The following is an 18,608-nucleotide window of genomic DNA, read 5'->3' as shown; positions in this document are numbered from 1 at the left end:
AAGAATTAAGAATTTCTCTTTAAATGCTGTATACAATAATTTATTTAAAATGAATTAAAAATATTTCCACATAAATAAAAGGTTTGTATCTATTAGCACAATGCTATTAGTCAGAATTAACTCGTAGCTTAAAAGCCTCGTTTGTTTAACTACCATGGTATTCAAATTATTATAAAAAGGTATTTGTAATTGATTAGAGAGATTAAGTAAAATGTTGTTTATATTACATTAGCTTTTCCTATTCTTATAATTTTTTGCACAAAAAATAATAAAAAAATATGATTATTTTTATTAAATTTTAATTTGAAAAATCAGTAAACGTTTAAAATTAATTTTTAAAAATGTGTATAGTACGATAAATAAACTTTTAGTGTTTACATCTATTTTCAATATCAACACTCAAAATCATCTCACCAATACTGATCATTGGGACTAAAAACAAAATCAAAAGCAGCAAGAGCATGGCCATAGGATTTAATCACTTTGATTTAAGTCAAATATTGGTATATATTAATCAGCTGGCGGTAGAGAATGCAGTACGTAAAGTAAAAATATACGTAAATAATATTATTTTTAAATTGTGCACAAATTATTTTTAAACGAAGAAAATAAAATATTAAAAAATGTAGAAATATACATATTATGTGAAGTACCAAACATAATAGAAGATGATTAAGAGAAACTCAGGATAATAGAGGAATAGGAATATCATAAGTAGCCGATGTTTGGAAGTCACGTGGGAAATAATAGGCTAGTAAAGAAACTAAAAGCGAGGTTTAAATGAAAAACGACGTGAGGAAATATATTAAACATTGTCATAAATGTCGAATTAATAAATCAAAAAGACATAATGTCCAAGAAATTGTGATATCGGATACTTCTTCGAAACCATGGGACACGATAGGTCTATTCCCTAAAATCAATAAAAGTAATCGATATTTTATCACAATGCTGTGCGAATTGACGAATTGGCGATCTCAGTGTGTAATAAAGAAGCTGAGACAATAGCTCGTGGAATATTTGAACATTTTATACCAACATACGGACCGATAAATGAGATTAGATCAGATTAAGCCACATAATACAGAAATAAAATAACGAATGAATTACTGAAAATGCTAAAGATCACAAACAATTTTTTAACGGTATGCCACCCTCAGTCGAAGTTGTGAAAACTACACAGAACACTAAATAAATACGTAAAATAATTTATAGATGAATACAAAGAAAATTGGGACGAGTGTTGCAGAATTTTCAAGTATTGCTACATCACTTCTTCACAAAGTGAATTAAATGAAATTAAAGACAGTGATTTTACGAATAAAATAAATGAACAAATGAGTAAAACACGAGTGAACAATAACGTAAAACAAAATGTAACATAATCTATCCTAGGAATATTGAGTTTAATACAACGATTTAAGAATATTTTAATAAATTAAATAGTTGTTTAACAAATTTTACTAGGACACACTGTGTAAAATATGCATGTCTGTTATAAAAACCCATTAGTTGCAGCAAGCGAAACCTTGCAAAATAAGCATAATAGTATCAACAACAATTGCTTCAGTAACGAAGCGATTCGTCACACATTGATATGATATAAATGTAGAAATCGAGGTCAATAATATTATTAGATCAGTAGTCAATGTTAATTGTAATTAAACAGATGTAATCCTAGTTACATGTGAATATACACAACAGACGATTTAAAAAATAACCACGTAATATCGTCAACTAAGTAGGTTGTTAATCAATAACAGTGAATCTGTAAATAGTAAGACATAACAATAAAAGGTGTAGAAATGATTATTTATACATATATTTCCAACTCCCCGTACTACTAACACGAGAACTCTCAGAGATGTGACGACTGGCTTATACGACAAGCCTTATTTTATGACGTTCCACAAACAGTTAAAACTTTATCATATGCTGCCATTAAGCAAGTTTATTGACGACCGTGGTTAATAGATCAAGTATGGTTCCTATCTGTTCGGTAAACTTTCCTATGTTTTAATTTACTTAGGTTATTTTGATTGGTTGTCTGAATAGAGAGTGCTTGTATGTTTAGTTGTAGATTAGGATTTGTAGATATCGTGATAGGGATATTATTTATACTGTTCTGATCGCAGGCTTGGGCGTAGTTCACTCCTTGTCTTGTTCTCGAATCTATTTTTGTCTGCTGCTGTTCTGTTATTCTGTGTTTTTTATCAGAGTGTGAGGTACAGGTATTGCAACTGTTTGTGCACTTCGGATGGTTTCCCTTGCAGTTTATGCACTTTACGTTTTCACCTCTAACTTTTCTTGTACTCGTTTGCAATAATTTTTTATGGCCATAACCCTGGCATCCTGCGCATTTTGAATTTTTTTTTTTCTAAGTAAGAAGCTTTAATTTGTACTCTGTTGTTGACTAAGATTTTAATTTCATATTTTTTTATTACCTGCAGATTTAAAATTTATGGAGAACATAAGTAGTGGTGATTTATTTCTTTTATCTTTGTTATTGTATATGTTGATCCCTTTGTGAATGAATTCTTTTGAGGTATTATTGGAATGATAAAGACCTTTTATAACTACTCGAAATATTTTATCTTACTTTAATCTGTAAGTATGGAACTTTGTTTTTTTTTTCTCTTCTGACTCCTTTACTACAGGCTCGTAAAGTTGGTCTTGATTAAGTTAAATGTTCACTATGTCTGAGCTCATTCTCTTTAATGTATACTCATTTTTTGCAATTTTTTTTAGTTTATGTATAGGGTTTCCAATTCCTACATTATAAATTGTGATTAATATTTTTTTATTTTCTTGTTTTCTCATATTTTCAAAGCGATTTTTTGTTTTAACAGTGTGCTTTCGTATATCGTCCCGGTTTCGACACTCTCATCTTGCTAACTCTGTCATCTTACTAATAATGAACTACAGGATTCGGTTATTATTCCTATTTCTCCTATTACTTCCAGGAAGTCATGGAATATATCATAAAGTTCTGATGATGATTTTGCCGTTGCTTAAGTTCATACAAACATACAAACATACTTCAGACATCTCTGATGCCTGAAATATGTTTTCCATTAGCTTGAACATAACTATTCTTAAATTTTCATCTCTTCTTCAACTTCCTAGATAAGTCAAAAAAGATAATTCATGCTCCACACTTCTCTCAAATATCGGTATCTTCACTTGGAGTAAGATTATTCTTTCTTTTCTAATACCTACTAGTTTCTTTTTGCTTTTGAGAGATTTTCGTTTCCATCAGTTTCAAATTCGCCTAATTTTCTTTTATCGTCTAAGCGTTTATTTCTTTTTTCTGTTCTTTTGTTTATGACTATACGGCTCTGTTGGATAAACTGCTATATGTGTTCTAGTCTTTGATGTTGTTTGGTAGCTGGGAGACTCTGCAAGCTAGCTAGCTATAAAAAGGCTAGTTTAACTACTTTGATGTCGCGATGTATTTACTTTGATTGTACTTTTTAGTATAAATCGAGTTTTGAATACAATTCTCGTGGTTTTATGACATCAGATTCCCTTAGGACTCTGTTTCATTAGATATAAGTTAAAATAGTTAAAACTAGCGGACCAACTTGACATCGAGTTTTTTAAATAAAATTTTTATTTTGCAAGAAAAATTAAGAGATCAATATAAACAATATAAGCAAGAATATACATAACATTCATCAATAATAATGCAAGTAAAAAAAAGTGATTATGGAAGTCGACCTCAAAACCGGAATGCAATTTTTAGTTCATCAAATGTCGACATGGATATCATTTAGCAGTTAATTTTGCATGCTGATCACGAATCCGGTGTCAGATTTGCTCTATCTTGACGTTTTATGCGCGTTACATATTTAGATTTATTAAATATTGATAACTAGGAATGCATTCAAATTTAATTTTAACTTTTTTAGGTTTAAAATCGGAAGTAGTCCCTACAAACCTTAATCACAACAGTAAACTATCGAACTACAATTCTCCGTATAATTCTAGTACAAATTTGGATGGTATATACACAAATGGATATCATAATACAGGTTGTTTTTACTCAAATTCTTTATATGGCAAAATCTCGACATCTACGGTTCGATTAGATCCTACCCATACCACATTGACTGTTACGCAAACTGCAGAAAATCATATACCCATTAAACAGGAACCAGCTGATAAAGAATATAAAGGTGAGTTGATAGTTTTATATAATTTGTATTTCATAGTTTTAGTTTAAAATAAACCTTTATGTGTTTCTATTTTTGTTGATATTAGTGTTTTACTGTTGTGCAGTATAAACAATTAGAGATATATTTTATATCCACTGAGAAATCCTTAAACTATATATATATATATATATATATATATATATATATATATATATATATTCTATAAAGAAAAGGTTAATAACAAATAAAGTTAGTAGGTATCGGTATAGCTCGTAATAAAGGCAAAAAAAAATAATTAAATATGTGTATAAGATGGAAGGCAGCCATATATAATGTATTTCTGACTATTGGTCGTCTTCAGTATGGTGCTTCCAAGTTAGAAAAGGAGCATGTTAAATTGGGAAACGATTGCTCCGGTAGTGATGTTTTTAATAGCCTATAATTCAGGAACTAATAAATGTTATTATTTGAAAATTCGGAAATGTTAATTGAACCTACAATATTATCGATTGATATATACATGCGATCTATCACTTCATTACGGGTGCTGTGACGTCATTAGAATGAAAAAAAAAATAAATGGATCATGGAAATGAAGGTTACGCCAAACGAAAGGCTTTTTTATCCCAAAGTTAACGGTGTACCAAAATGAGGGTATTAATGTTAATAAATACGTTAAATTATCAATTTATTGGGGCATTTATCGTTTTAAAATTAACCTGAAACTAGCATATTTTTATAGTTTCTACAATGAACAGCAAGTTATCCTTGAGATTTTATTTAAATCGTTTTTAGACAACTACAAATAGTAATAGCTAATGTCATTTTTTCTGTTCGCACATAAATTGAATTCATTTATTGTAGTTTTAAAACAGAATTTTGAAATATCATTAGTTAACACAGTAGTAAAAATGCCTTTTCCATTCACACCTAACGAAGACGTAGATATATTGTTGATGTACATATAACGAATATAGGGAAATTTTCTAAATGCTCAAACCTTGTACACGAAACGCTTTCCTAAAAGAAGAACACCGTCTTGCGTAACTTTTGCTATAGTTGAGGAGAAGATACGATAAGGGTTATTTCCGAACAGTAAATATGGAGATCATGTCATACCAATACAGACCGAACAAAACTTGGTGAATGTTTTAGCATGTGTAAAGATTAATCCACTTGTGTCCATAATGCTCATTGCTGTAGAAACTTGAGTGTCTTTAAGTACACTTAAAAGGATGTTATAAAACCACTATTACCATCCATTTAAACTGTTTGGTTCATGAATTGCAATATTCATCGCCATAACGCAAGTGATAATGCAAGCCACGCATATCTTTTTAACTAGAATTTCGTAAAATGATGATGCTCATATCCACAATAAAGGAATTGTAAATCGTCGTAACTTCCATTACTGGTCAGTGGAAAATCCGCACTCTTTAAGGAAAACTCGCTTTTAAACTAAGTATATGGGAAATTAATGTTTGGTGTAGGTTATGTATATATATATATATATATATATATATATATATATATATATATATATATATATATATATATATATATATATATATATGTTTTTTATGGGTTGGAGTCAATAAAAGTTATTTACCAACCCATAAAAAACATATTTATATATTTTTTCCAAACGAGTCACAAGTACTTGTTTTTTCTTATATATATATATATATATATATATATATATATATATATATATATATATATATATATATATATATATATACAGGGTGGTCCTTAAGTAATTGTACAAACGAAAACCGTAAATTCTACACTTTAAAATATTACGATTTAAGCCAACTTACTTTAATAAAATGTTAATATTAAGAAAGATACAGGGTGTTAAAGTGGAAATTTAAAATTCTATTTTTCGCTATAACTTGTACGTTTGTAAATATTTTTGGACAAAAATTTATAATTGGATGCTTTCGAGCAGGATAAATTATAATTTTATACAAACTTTAATGTAACTGATAGAAGGCGCCACATATGCCACATGTGTGGCATAGATTTGCGCTTAACTTTTTTGCTCTTAAAGTTAGCTCTATTTGTGTTAAAAAATATTAAAGATACATTATTTTTACAAGGAAAAGGTATACTTGTTGATAACCTTAAAATTTAACCGTTTTCGAGATATTCGCATTTTATAAGTCAGCTGCATAATAATTCTTAGTTGTAATATTTGTGCGGTGAAGCACTGAATACCTGTAGATAAGCATAATTCACAGTTTATTCTTATTACAACAACTCAAAGATGATAATGTAACATTAAAAAATTTTTGTTATGGCTGCTAAATGTCTTATGAAAATATTCTTCATCTTCTTCTTTAGGTGCCGTGTCCGTATTCAGACGTTGGCCGTCATCATGTTTACATTTTCCCTTTTATATCGCTTCTTAAGTTTCTATATCTACTGGAGTTGTATTACTTTTTCCCTATTGTAAAATGCTAAAAACCCAAAATATGTGTTTTATGTAAGATGGTACACCACCACATTCTAGAGAGAAGGCAGTGAGAACATACTTAAATATAACTGTTCCGAACGTTGGATTTATCGTGGCAGTCATATTCTTTTGCAATGTGGTGAGATATTGATATAATTATTTATAATTATAATATATAATTATTTAATTTATAAAAAATCCCAAAAGAATACTTATCATTCATTCATAAAGCCCAGGTATTGAATAACACATATGTGTCTTGTTTCATAATACTTTTGCTACCAATCTAACCTTAAAGACTCAGCATTTTGACAAAAACATCATCGTTGGCCTAATAACCGATATTGTTATAGATATAATAAACAAACAGGTAATTTAGTTCAGCATAATATTAGTTCGTTAGTTAATCATAATAGACCATGTGTTCGAGATGTAATTATAGTTACTCGTAAGCTGTAACGTAATCATATAAATAAGTAATGACATTTATAGGTTATTCCGTGTTTATATAAGTAACCAATGAATCAAATACATCACAGTTTAACCTCTGCTACAAATAAGATGTAGTTCCATAATATACCATAAGGTTTGGATATGTATCCAAAAGAATATATTCATCCATTATGCATTATAGCCACCACGTAGCCCAGAATTTAATCCGCTCGATTTTGGTGTATGGGGCGTATTAAAACAACGTGTCTATAAAAATCCCATAAACATTCGCAACTAACTATGGGAAGAAATAAATACTGCAGCAGTTTCTTTAGAACCAATGATGCTATTTAACATGAGCCAATTTTTTATGTAATATATTGACAAATGAATTAAAGAAAATGGTGGACATATCGAACACTTACGTTGACAAAAAGTTATGTTATTTAGTTTAACTATTTCTTAATTTGGTTTGTAAACAAAATGTTTTGATTATGACTTTAATTTAACATAAAACGTAAAATGTTTTATGTAAAATCCCTATTATTCCGTTTTTGTGAAATCATATTATCAATTATGATGCTGATATATTTATTTTATTTAATATTTCGTTAACTATTGACTTTAGTTAAAGGTATTTTATACCAAAATTTAGATTTATTAATGTTTTTGTCTATTTTTCCTTCGTTGCTTGGAGTAATTGCCTTAAATCAGAATTATGCAGCTGATTTGTAAAATGCGATTATCACGAAAACTGTTAAGTTTTGAAGTTATTAAGAAGTATACCTTTTTTTTGTTAAAATAATGTGTCTTTAATATTTTTTATCAAAAATACAGGTAACTCAAACAGCAAAAAAGTTAAGTGCAAATGTATGCCACATATGTGGCATATATGGCGCCCTCAATAAGCTACATCAAAGTGTGCAATAAATTATAATTTCTCATATTTAAAAATACCCAGTTGTAAATTTTTATGCATAAATGTTTACAAACATGAAAGTTATAGCGAAAAATAGAATTTTAAATTTGCACTTTAACACCCTGTATCTTTCTTAATATCAACATTTTATTAAAGCAAGTTGGCTTAAATCGTAATATTTTAAAGTGTAGAATTTACGGTTTTCGTTTGTACAATTACTTAAGGACCACCCTGTATATATATATATATATATATATATATATTGTAATATTATTACTTTAGTATTACTTACTTTGACAAAAAGTTTAATGTTATTTAGTTTAATTATTTCTTAGTTTGGTTTGTAAACAAAATATTTTGATAATAACTTTAATTTAGTACAAAACGTAAAATGTTTGATGTAAAATCAAATTATTCTGTTATTTTGTCAAATCCTACTATAATATATATATATATATATATATATATATATATATATATATATATATATTGAAATGATATTGTTTAAAAAAATTAATTTATAAGTTATATACTACATAATATTAGATATAAAAAAGTATTTGATTATTTTAAATAAGTTATATACTAGAGAATTTAATAAAAATATATTTATGTGAGGGCATTTTTAATAAATTAGCATATAATAAGTGTAAAAAGTTGTATTTTAATGTTGTAAATATATTTAAGTGAGCCATGTGCATAGGCAACCAACTATACAGTAAATTGACAGATAGAAATTAATCATAATACGAATATAAGTGGGGTTATAATAATAATGTTAGTTTAAAATGTTTAATTTATATATATTTAATGATTTAAATGTTTATTCTGATCTGAAAAGCCTAAATGTCAACAAAATTATCAATGGAACATTAACGAATTCTCCAGAGTGCAGAGTGTGACCATTGTTTACGGTCGAATATTCTGGAATAATGATTATGTCGGTGGATGGAACAGATATTTTTTCGAGAACATCCATATCGAAGAAATAGAACAAATTGGAACATGATCTCTTACCAGATGGTTCTAGAATATCCAAAAAGATATAAATACCCGTGATTTGGATTCAAGCGGGAGTTTTTAGTCAGAAGTCAGGCCAGTTCATTATGAAAGTTAGTAGACACATTTAGTTAGTTTAGTAAATTGTTCAGAATTTTCAAGAAGTCAGTCAGAAAAGTTTAGTAAGAAATATGAAAGTTAGTTGGAGTCAGTGAATCAAGTACAAATAGTCCAATTGTTTAATATAATTAAAAAAGGTATATTGGAAGAAATTAAATTATGTTATGGTTGGAGATTAGTATAAATCAACTTGTAATAATTGGATATTGGTATATTGAAAAGAAGAATAAATATAAATGCTGTTTGCTGGTTTGCTTGGTGGTATATAAATGCTGGTGAAGAAAAATATATCTTAAATTGGTAGAAGCTGATAATTGGAAAAAGAAATTTCACAAAAACAAGGATAACCGAAGTACGAAGACATTCAGTGGTGATTAGAATATATATAGTGGAAAACAGTTCATTTAGGCATTCAGTGAAAGAAAGGTACAAAATTTTGTTAATATAATTTAGTTAGTGTTATAACAATTTCAATTTTGAAGATAGTTTGTTTAAATTTAACATTGTCTATAGAATTTAATTGGTTTTATAAGAACATCAATTTAAAGATAGTTTATTTTAAATTTACATTGGCTAGGTTAGATATATATGTGTGTTTCATAATAGTTATAATAAAGATAATTTAAAAAAGTACTTACAAGCTAATTCTTTGAGAACCGCGATAAAAACCCTATATATTATATTATTAAAAATACTCATTGCTCATCATTCAAACAAAAAACACATCATAACAATTTGGCACCCAACGCGGTGGCTCTCTATTTAAAAGAATTAGTTTGGGAAGATAAGTGCTCTCATATAATTAAATTAATTATCAGTAGAAAGAAAAAGTATAGATTTTAATTTTAATTATATTTGAACAAGTAAAGTCTCAAAATGTCTCAAGGAAAGAAAGGTACAAGAAGCAAAAATAATGAAGAAGATGTGGAAGTAGAAACACAACCTATACAAGATGAGAGTTTAGTTCAAGTTCCACAAGATACTGCAGAAATGAATCCAGAAAGAGAGGAAAATGTCAATATGGCAGCTTTGATGTCATTAATGATGCAGATGAACAAGACAATAGAAGAGAATTCAAAAGAAGTCAAAGAAGACATGAAGAAAATGGAACAGAAAATGGAAGAGAATACGAAGAAAATGGAAGAGAATACGAAAAAAATGGAAGAGAACACGAAAAAAATGGAAGAGAATTATAGAAAATTAGAAAAGAAAATAGAAGATAATAATAATAAAATTGTAAAGCAAATAGAAAAACAAATGGATAAAAAACTTGAAGCTGCAGAGAAAAAAGTAGCAAATGAAATAAAAATTATACGGAATGACTACAAGAAAAGGATAGAAAATGAGAGGACAGAAGTAAAGAGGATTATTCAAGATAATAAGATAGATATAGAACAGAAAATAGAGTTACAGAAATGTAACTTAGAAGTAAAAATTAACGAAGACAGGAGAAACACAGAAGAAAAATTAGACGATATACAAAAAAATATCCAAATAAATAGTAATCAAATAAGAAATGTGGAACAGAGAATAGATGATATTTCACAAATGAGAGACATAGGGAGACCTTACTTAAATTTAACAAATGAGACTGGGATTAAATTCTCTGGTAATATAAAAAATTTGCATCCTAGAGTATACATAAATAGTTTAAAACATAAATTAAGATTGGTGAATAATATTAATGATATTAAAGATTATATTAGAATGATATTAAATGACAATGCAGCAACTTGGTTTGCTAGTATTGAGAATGATTTAGATAATTTTCAAACATTTGAAAATAAATTTTTAAATTATTATTGGGGTGAATTAGAGCAAGCCAAGTTTAGAGAAATTCTATATTTTGGAAAGTATAATCAAAATTTAAAATCAAATATGGTAGATTATGCATTGAAATTGATAACAGTTGCAAACTATTTAGAACCACCACTTAGAGAGGATGAAACAGTCTTAAATGTATCTAGACATTTTGATGCTGATGTTGTGCAAACCGTAACTGTACAAAATATTCAAACAATAGATAGTTTTATTAATTTTATTCAAAGAATACAAAGAGGCAATATGACAAGTAATAATAACAACAGAAAAAACAATAATAACTTTCAATATAATAAAAATGATAATCAACAATATAGACAATCATATAACAATAATACTAGGTATGGTGATAGTTTACAAAATTTTAATAATAATAACAGTAATCCAAATAGACAGAACTTTAATAATAATACTAGTTATAATAGACAAAATTTTATTAATAATACTAATTATAATAGACAACATTTTAATAACAGTACTAATAATAATAGACAAGATTTTAACAATAGAAGAAATACAGAGCGACCTAACTATAACAGACAGGTAAATTGTGTTCGAAGGAATAGAAGCTGCGAAGACAGGGAACGAAATAGTACAAGGCAAGAAAATGTGAGTAGAAGTCATAGTAGGGAAAGACATAGGACATCAGATCCAAGTGGTCAGATACAATCTGACAATTCTAATAATCAAAATTTTGTGCAGTAAACTTTCTGAATTACAAGTTAGGCCATTGCTATTATGAAAAACCTTCTGAATTTATTTCTCTAGATGAAGATAAAATTATTGAATCTATTAATTTAATTTATATAAATGCTTTGGCCAAAAATAAAATGATTAAAATTATGATAGATACTGGTTCAGAAAGTACTTTAGTCTCGGAGAATTTTATTTTTAATACAATAAAACTATCAGATATAATAAAGATTCCAAAAATTAAAATTATTGGTGCAAATAATAAGAAGTTGGGTGAAATTGATAAACTAGCCAATTTTAAAATTAATATTCTTAATAAAGAAATTAATATGCAAGGATTTATTGTCAAGGATTTATGTGTTGATATATTAATGGGAAATGATGAATTGAAAAAAAAGAAAGTAAAGATAGATTTTGAAGAAAAAATGGTAACTTTGGAAGGGCAAATAATTAAATTTATGCAGAAAGATGAGGTAGAAGAAGGAATAAGAGTTGATAGGATATTATTAAAAGAAAATAATGATGTTTATAAAGAAGAAATGTATTTTGATGATAGGGAAATGTCCCAAAAGAATGTAAAGAATAATTATTGTAGTGAATATTTAAGGAATGGAAATTTTAAGCAGATGGATGCCTACGAGGCGGAGTGCGTAAAATTGGAAGCAAGGAATAATGAGTACATAATGAAGAATAATTTTATTTGTAAAGAAGAAAATATGATAAAAGTTTTAAATTGCCCTGAAGAATATAAATCAATAGTCATTTCCATATTGCAGCAACACAAGGGACTTGTCAATAAAGAAAATAGAATTGCACAAAATTATATCCATAGTATAAAAGTTAAAGAAGAAAAAGATTTTAAAACAAAATCATACCCAATACCATATAAATACAGAGAAGAAGTAAACAAAACAATTAATAATATGTTAGAAGATGGAATCATTGAGAAGGCAGATACACGTTTTATCAACCCTATAGTAGTAGTGCGTAAAAGATCAGGTGAAATCAGGTTATGTTTGGATGCAAGGAATATTAACAAGATCACTGAAAAGCAATTTGAAGCACCAATGAGTATAGATGGAATACTAGGAAGAATTACAGGAATGTCATTTTTCACTAAAATTGATTTACAGCATAGCTTTTGGTTAATACCTCTAGAAAGAAAAAGTAGACAGTATACAGGATTTCAGATAGATGGAGTAGTGTATCAATTCAAAGTAGTACCATTTGGACTTCAATCATCTTGCAGTGCTCTATGTAGATGTCTTCATGATATTTTGGATCAATATGAACATTTTGTAATTCACTACATTGATGATATATTAATTTTTTCTAAAACGGCTGAAGATCATGAGAAACACCTAAAAATTATAATAAATAGATTAGACAAAGTTGGACTTAAAATAAATCAAGAAAAATGTACATTTTTTCAAAAAGAAGTAATATATCTAGGTTATAAACTTAACACTAAGGGAATCGAAATGGATCCAGAACGGACACGAGTCATTCAGGAATATAAAACACCACACAATTTAAGAACTTTAAGAGGATTTATTGGAATAATTAATTATTATAAAAGGATGATACCAGATCTAAGTATAAAAGAAATTCCATTACTTGAACTACTGAGAAAAGGTGTAAAATGGAGATGGGATCAGAGAAGAGAACTAGCATTCCAAGAAATTAAAACATTTTTCTGTCGAATTTGAAAATATACTATCCTGACTACACACAGCCATTCATATTAAGAACAGATGCATCAATAGAGAGATTATCAGGGGTATTATTACAAATACATGATGGGGTCGAATACCCAATACAATTCATTTCAAGAATTACAAAGCCACATGAAAAGGGTTACTCAGTTTCAGAATTAGAACTAGCAAGTATAATACACTGTGTCACAAAATTAAGATTTTATTTGTTGGGTAATGAATTTACAATAGAAACAGATCACCAAGCTTTAACGTCTATATTAAATAACAAATATGGAAACAGTAGAATACATCGGTGGAGTCTAATACTTAGTGAATACTGCTTTGAAATTAAATACATTTCTGGAAAATCCAATATAGTGGCAGATGCTTTATCAAGGTTAGAAAATATACCACAAAAAGGGCAGCGAACAATAAAAATTGGATTAAATCAATTAGTAGAAATACTGGATTATATTCTAAAGAAGAAATTATAAGAGATCAGATCAATTTGAGTGAAAAACAAAAAGTCCTTAGGAAAGATGGGGTATATTATAAAATAATAAATGGCATAGAAGTATATGTAATAACTAGAACTTTAGCAAAGAAAATATTGAAAAATTTACATAACAATTATATGCATATTGGTTCAAGAAAGCTATGGATGCTATTTAGGGACAATTATTTTGCAAAGAATGACATAAGTATAGCAAAAGAAATTACTACCCAATGCCCAATATGTCAACTAAACAAAGAAAAGAATTTCAAAAACCAGAACACATATAAATCTAATGTTGTATATGAAAAACTAAATACAGTTTCCATGGATTTTATTTCAAATTTAGTTCTCAGTCCAACAGGAAAAAAAGCATATACTAGTGATAGTTGATTTATATACAAAATTTATTAAACTATATCCCTGCTTTAGAACAAATGTTAAAACATTAAAATTATATATTAATCAATTTTTCGAAGAAATAGGACCATTTAGAAATTGCATAATAGATAATGCTACATATTTGACCAACCAAAAATTTCGGACATTTTGTGAGAAAAAGGGAATCAACATTCATTTTACAAGTATCAGACATCCTCAGGCAAATCCTGCAGAAAGATATATTAAAGAAGTTATAAAATATTTAAGGATACTGTGCCAAAACCAACATGAAACTTGGCAGCAACATATACCACAAGTAGAATATTTTTTAAATAATACACATAATTTGAATACAGAGGAAGTACCAGAATATTTAATGTTTGGCCATATAGGAAACAGAAAGTGGATTAGTGAATATAATCAGGATATGTTAGAACAAGTAATGCAGAAAGTGAATAACCGAATTAGGAGGAAAGCTGAAAAATATATCAGAAGACAAAATCGAAATATAAAAAAACCAATCACATTTCAAAAAGGAGACCAAGTGTTAATTCGTTCACTTAGAAAAAGTAATGTTAAAGAAAATCGTTGTAAGAAATTACAACCAATGTTTGAAGGTCCATATAGAATTGAAAATCAGAATGGACTAAATAGTTATGTGTTAATAGATGCAGAGAACAGACTAAGAGGCATGTTTCATATTAATGACATTTTTCAATATCATGAAGAGATTGAATAATGTTTTCTATACCTTTAACACAAATATAATAACACTAATAACTTACTGATAGATCCATTTCATACATAGACGGTAGATTTCTTTGTTGTGAATCAATTTGACATCATACTTGTTGAATTTTGTATATATGGAAATTATTTTGTACCCTAAAAATCATAATTTGGGGGTTAGATACAAAATTGATTTTATAAATGTCTTTCTAATATAATAAAGTATAAAACTTACCAATTTATATGGATGAAAGCCTGTTGAATGGAAATAATTCCTAGATTTGTATCTTAACATCCATTGTAAAATGTAAACACAATAAAACAACACACAAACTTTATTTGACATGACAGTTTGACATAGACAGCGAACAGGGATGTATTTGATAGAACAATTAAAATATGAAATTAAATTATTTCATTTATTATAATTACTAAGGTATGTGGATAAGAAAATTAATATTTAAAAAAATAATAAGTAAATTATTTATTTTAAATTTAATTTTGGGGTGTTTGAAATGATATTGTTTAAAAAAATTAATTTATAAGTTATATACTACATAATATTAGATATAAAAAAGTATTTGATTATTTTAAATAAGTTATATACTAGAGAATTTAATAAAAATATATTTATGTGAGGGCATTTTTAATAAATTAGCATATAATAAGTGTAAAAAGTTGTATTTTAATATTGTAAATATATTTAAGTGAGCCATGTGCATAGGCAACCAACTATACAGTAAATTGACAGATAGAAATTAATCATAATACGAATATAAGTGGGGTTATAATAATAATGTTAGTTTAAAATGTTTAATTTATATATATTTAATGATTTAAATGTTTATTCTGATCTGAAAAGCCTAAATGTCAACAAAATTATCAATGGAACATTAACGAATTCTCCAGAGTGCAGAGTGTGACCATTGTTTACGGTCGAATATTCTGGAATAATGATTATGTCGGTGGATGGAACAGATATTTTTTCGAGAACATCCATATCGAAGAAATAGAACAAATTGGAACATGATCTCTTACCAGATGGTTCTAGAATATCCAAAAAGATATAAATACCCGTGATTTGGATTCAAGCGGGAGTTTTTAGTCAGAAGTCAGGCCAGTTCATTATGAAAGTTAGTAGACACATTTAGTTAGTGTAGTAAATTGTTCAGAATTTTCAAGAAGTCAGTCAGAAAAGTTTAGTAAGAAATATGAAAGTTAGTTGGAGTCAGTGAATCAAGTACAAATAGTCCAATTGTTTAATATAATTAAAAAAGGTATATTGGAAGAAATTAAATTATGTTATGGTTGGAGATTAGTATAAATCAACTTATAATAATTGGATATTGGTATATTGAAAAGAAGAATAAATATAAATGCTGTTTGCTGGTTTGCTTGGTGGTATATAAATGCTGGTGAAGAAAAATATATCTTAAATTGGTAGAAGCTGATAATTGGAAAAAGAAATTTCACAAAAACAAGGATAACCGAAGTACGAAGACATTCAGTGGTGATTAGAATATATATAGTGGAAAACAGTTCATTTAGGCATTCAGTGAAAGAAAGGTACAAAATTTTGTTAATATAATTTAGTTAGTGTTATAACAATTTCAATTTTGAAGATAGTTTGTTTAAATTTAACATTGTCTATAGAATTTAATTAGTTTTATAAGAACATCAATTTAAAGATAGTTTATTTTAAATTTACATTGGCTAGGTTAGATATATATGTGTGTTTCATAATAGTTATAATAAAGATAATTTAAAAAAGTACTTACAAGCTAATTCTTTGAGAACCGCGATAAAAACCCTATATATTATATTATTAAAAATACTCATTGCTCATCATTCAAACAAAAAACACATCATAACAATATATATATATATATATATATATATATATATATATATATATATATATATATGAAAATTACTGAGTTCTCGGGAAGAACCGCGTTGAGAATTTAAAACTCGACGTTTCGGCACCCATTTTGGAGCCATTATCAAGAGGGATACGGTTCGGTTCGAGTTCGGGGTCTCAATCTGCCTACTCCCCTCACTCGAGACGTACCAGTATCTTGTTCTATATTGCAAGAACTGTCTCTCGGCACTGAGGTCTCAATCTGCCTACTCCCTAGTGTCGAGTGACAGCCGGTCTTACCCTGTGTGGCTGCTTTTATACTCGCTGTATGCGCGGGAACGGTATGCGCTGACGTGGTCTGAACTGACGTGGCCTGAGCGGTGTGGGCGGGAGGTCGCTGAAGAAGGGGTCGCCATGTTGCCGGTAATCGTTTCGCGTCATCGCGCGTGTTCAAGCTGTGAGGCCGTTTTTCGATTTCGATAGCTTCACGAATGATTCTCGCTTTTAATGAGCGGATGGGAGCGATGGTTTTTGCTTTTTCGAAATCTATTTTGTGGCCTGTCTGAATATGATGTTGGGCTAGGGCTGAAGTGGTATCGGAATGTTTGACTGATAGAGAATGTTCGTAAATACGGTTATGGATTCGTCGGTTTGTCTGTCCTACGTATGTACGTGGGCAACTGGAACAAGCTATCTCGTAGACACCATGGTCTTCATTGGGGATTTGGTCTTTTACGGATCTAACGAGATTGGACAATTTGGAGTGAGTGGTGAAGATGGTTTTGATATTAAGAGAGATAAGAGTTCTACTGATCTTGTCAGTGACACCTTTAATAAAAGGTAGAAAGATTTTGGGTTGATCCGGCGGCAAGGTTTCTTTTTTGGATGGAATGGGGTTTAGAAGTTTTTGAATGCTTCTATTGATTTGGGTTTTGTGGTAGCCGTTTTGTAGGAGTGTTTGTCTTATTGAATTGATTTCGGATGACCTGTGATTGTTGTCGCTAAGTCTTATGGAACGGGAAATAAGAGTGTTGATGACTGAATTAAGTTGGGCGGGGTGATGATGTGACTGGGCATTGAGATAGCGGTTTGTATGAGTGGGTTTCCGGTACACGGAATAGGAAAAACTGTGAGGTGGATTTTTCTGAATAAGAACATCAAGGAATGGCAAAGACGCTTCAGACTCAACTTCCATCGTGAATTGAATGCTGGGATGTATTCCATTCAGGTGGGAGAGGAAGAGATCTAATGTGTCTTTACCATGGGGCCAGATGACAAAGGTGTCATCAACGTACCGTAACCAGCAGGTGGGTTTGAGATTTGACGAGGACAAGGCTACTGTTTCGAAATGTTCCATGTATATATCTGCTATTACGGGAGAGAGGGGCGATCCCATTGGGGCACCTTTGATTTGACGATAGAAACGATTTTGGAACGTGAAATATGTATTAGACATGCAGTGTTTTATAAGAGATAATGTGTCTTGGGGAATTTGATGTTTAGAGTCCAAGATGGAAATGGTTTCATCGATGGGAATGTTGGTGAATAAAGAGACAATGTCAAAACTGACTAGTATGTCTGAGGGCGAAATAGAAAAGTTTTTCAGAAGATCAATGAAATGAAAAGAGTTTTTGACAAAGGACGAGGCGTTTTCGGCTAATGGTTGTAAGGATGAAGCGAGATGTTTTGCCAATTTCTGAGTGGGACAGTTGTATGCACTGACGATGGGTCTTAGGGGAACATTGGGCTTATGGATTTTTGGAAGGCCGTATATCTTTGGAATTCGGGATGATTTTTCTCTGGGTATAAGAGATTTTTTGAGGTCTGGAGATAGAGTAGACTTATTTA

The 18,608-nt window shown here is 29.0% G+C and overlaps 1 protein-coding gene across 2 annotated transcripts in view; it reads left to right on the top strand.

Moving 5' to 3' along the window:
- The window catches only part of LOC140434710 (uncharacterized), a 284,330-nt gene that overhangs the window by 172,408 nt on the left and 93,314 nt on the right, over window positions 1-18,608 (top strand). For both annotated transcript variants that reach the window (XM_072523163.1, XM_072523162.1), the window contains exon 5: window positions 3,912-4,178. In XM_072523163.1, the coding sequence (XP_072379264.1) occupies window positions 3,912-4,178 (267 nt within the window). The remainder of the gene's footprint in view (window positions 1-3,911; window positions 4,179-18,608) is intronic.

The sequence above is a fragment of the Diabrotica undecimpunctata genome, chromosome 2, assembly GCF_040954645.1.
Source record: "Diabrotica undecimpunctata isolate CICGRU chromosome 2, icDiaUnde3, whole genome shotgun sequence".
Classification (NCBI taxonomy): domain Eukaryota; kingdom Metazoa; phylum Arthropoda; class Insecta; order Coleoptera; family Chrysomelidae; genus Diabrotica; species Diabrotica undecimpunctata.
The sequence above is the reverse complement of the archived record's forward strand: the minus strand, read 5'-3'. Positions and strand labels throughout refer to the sequence as shown.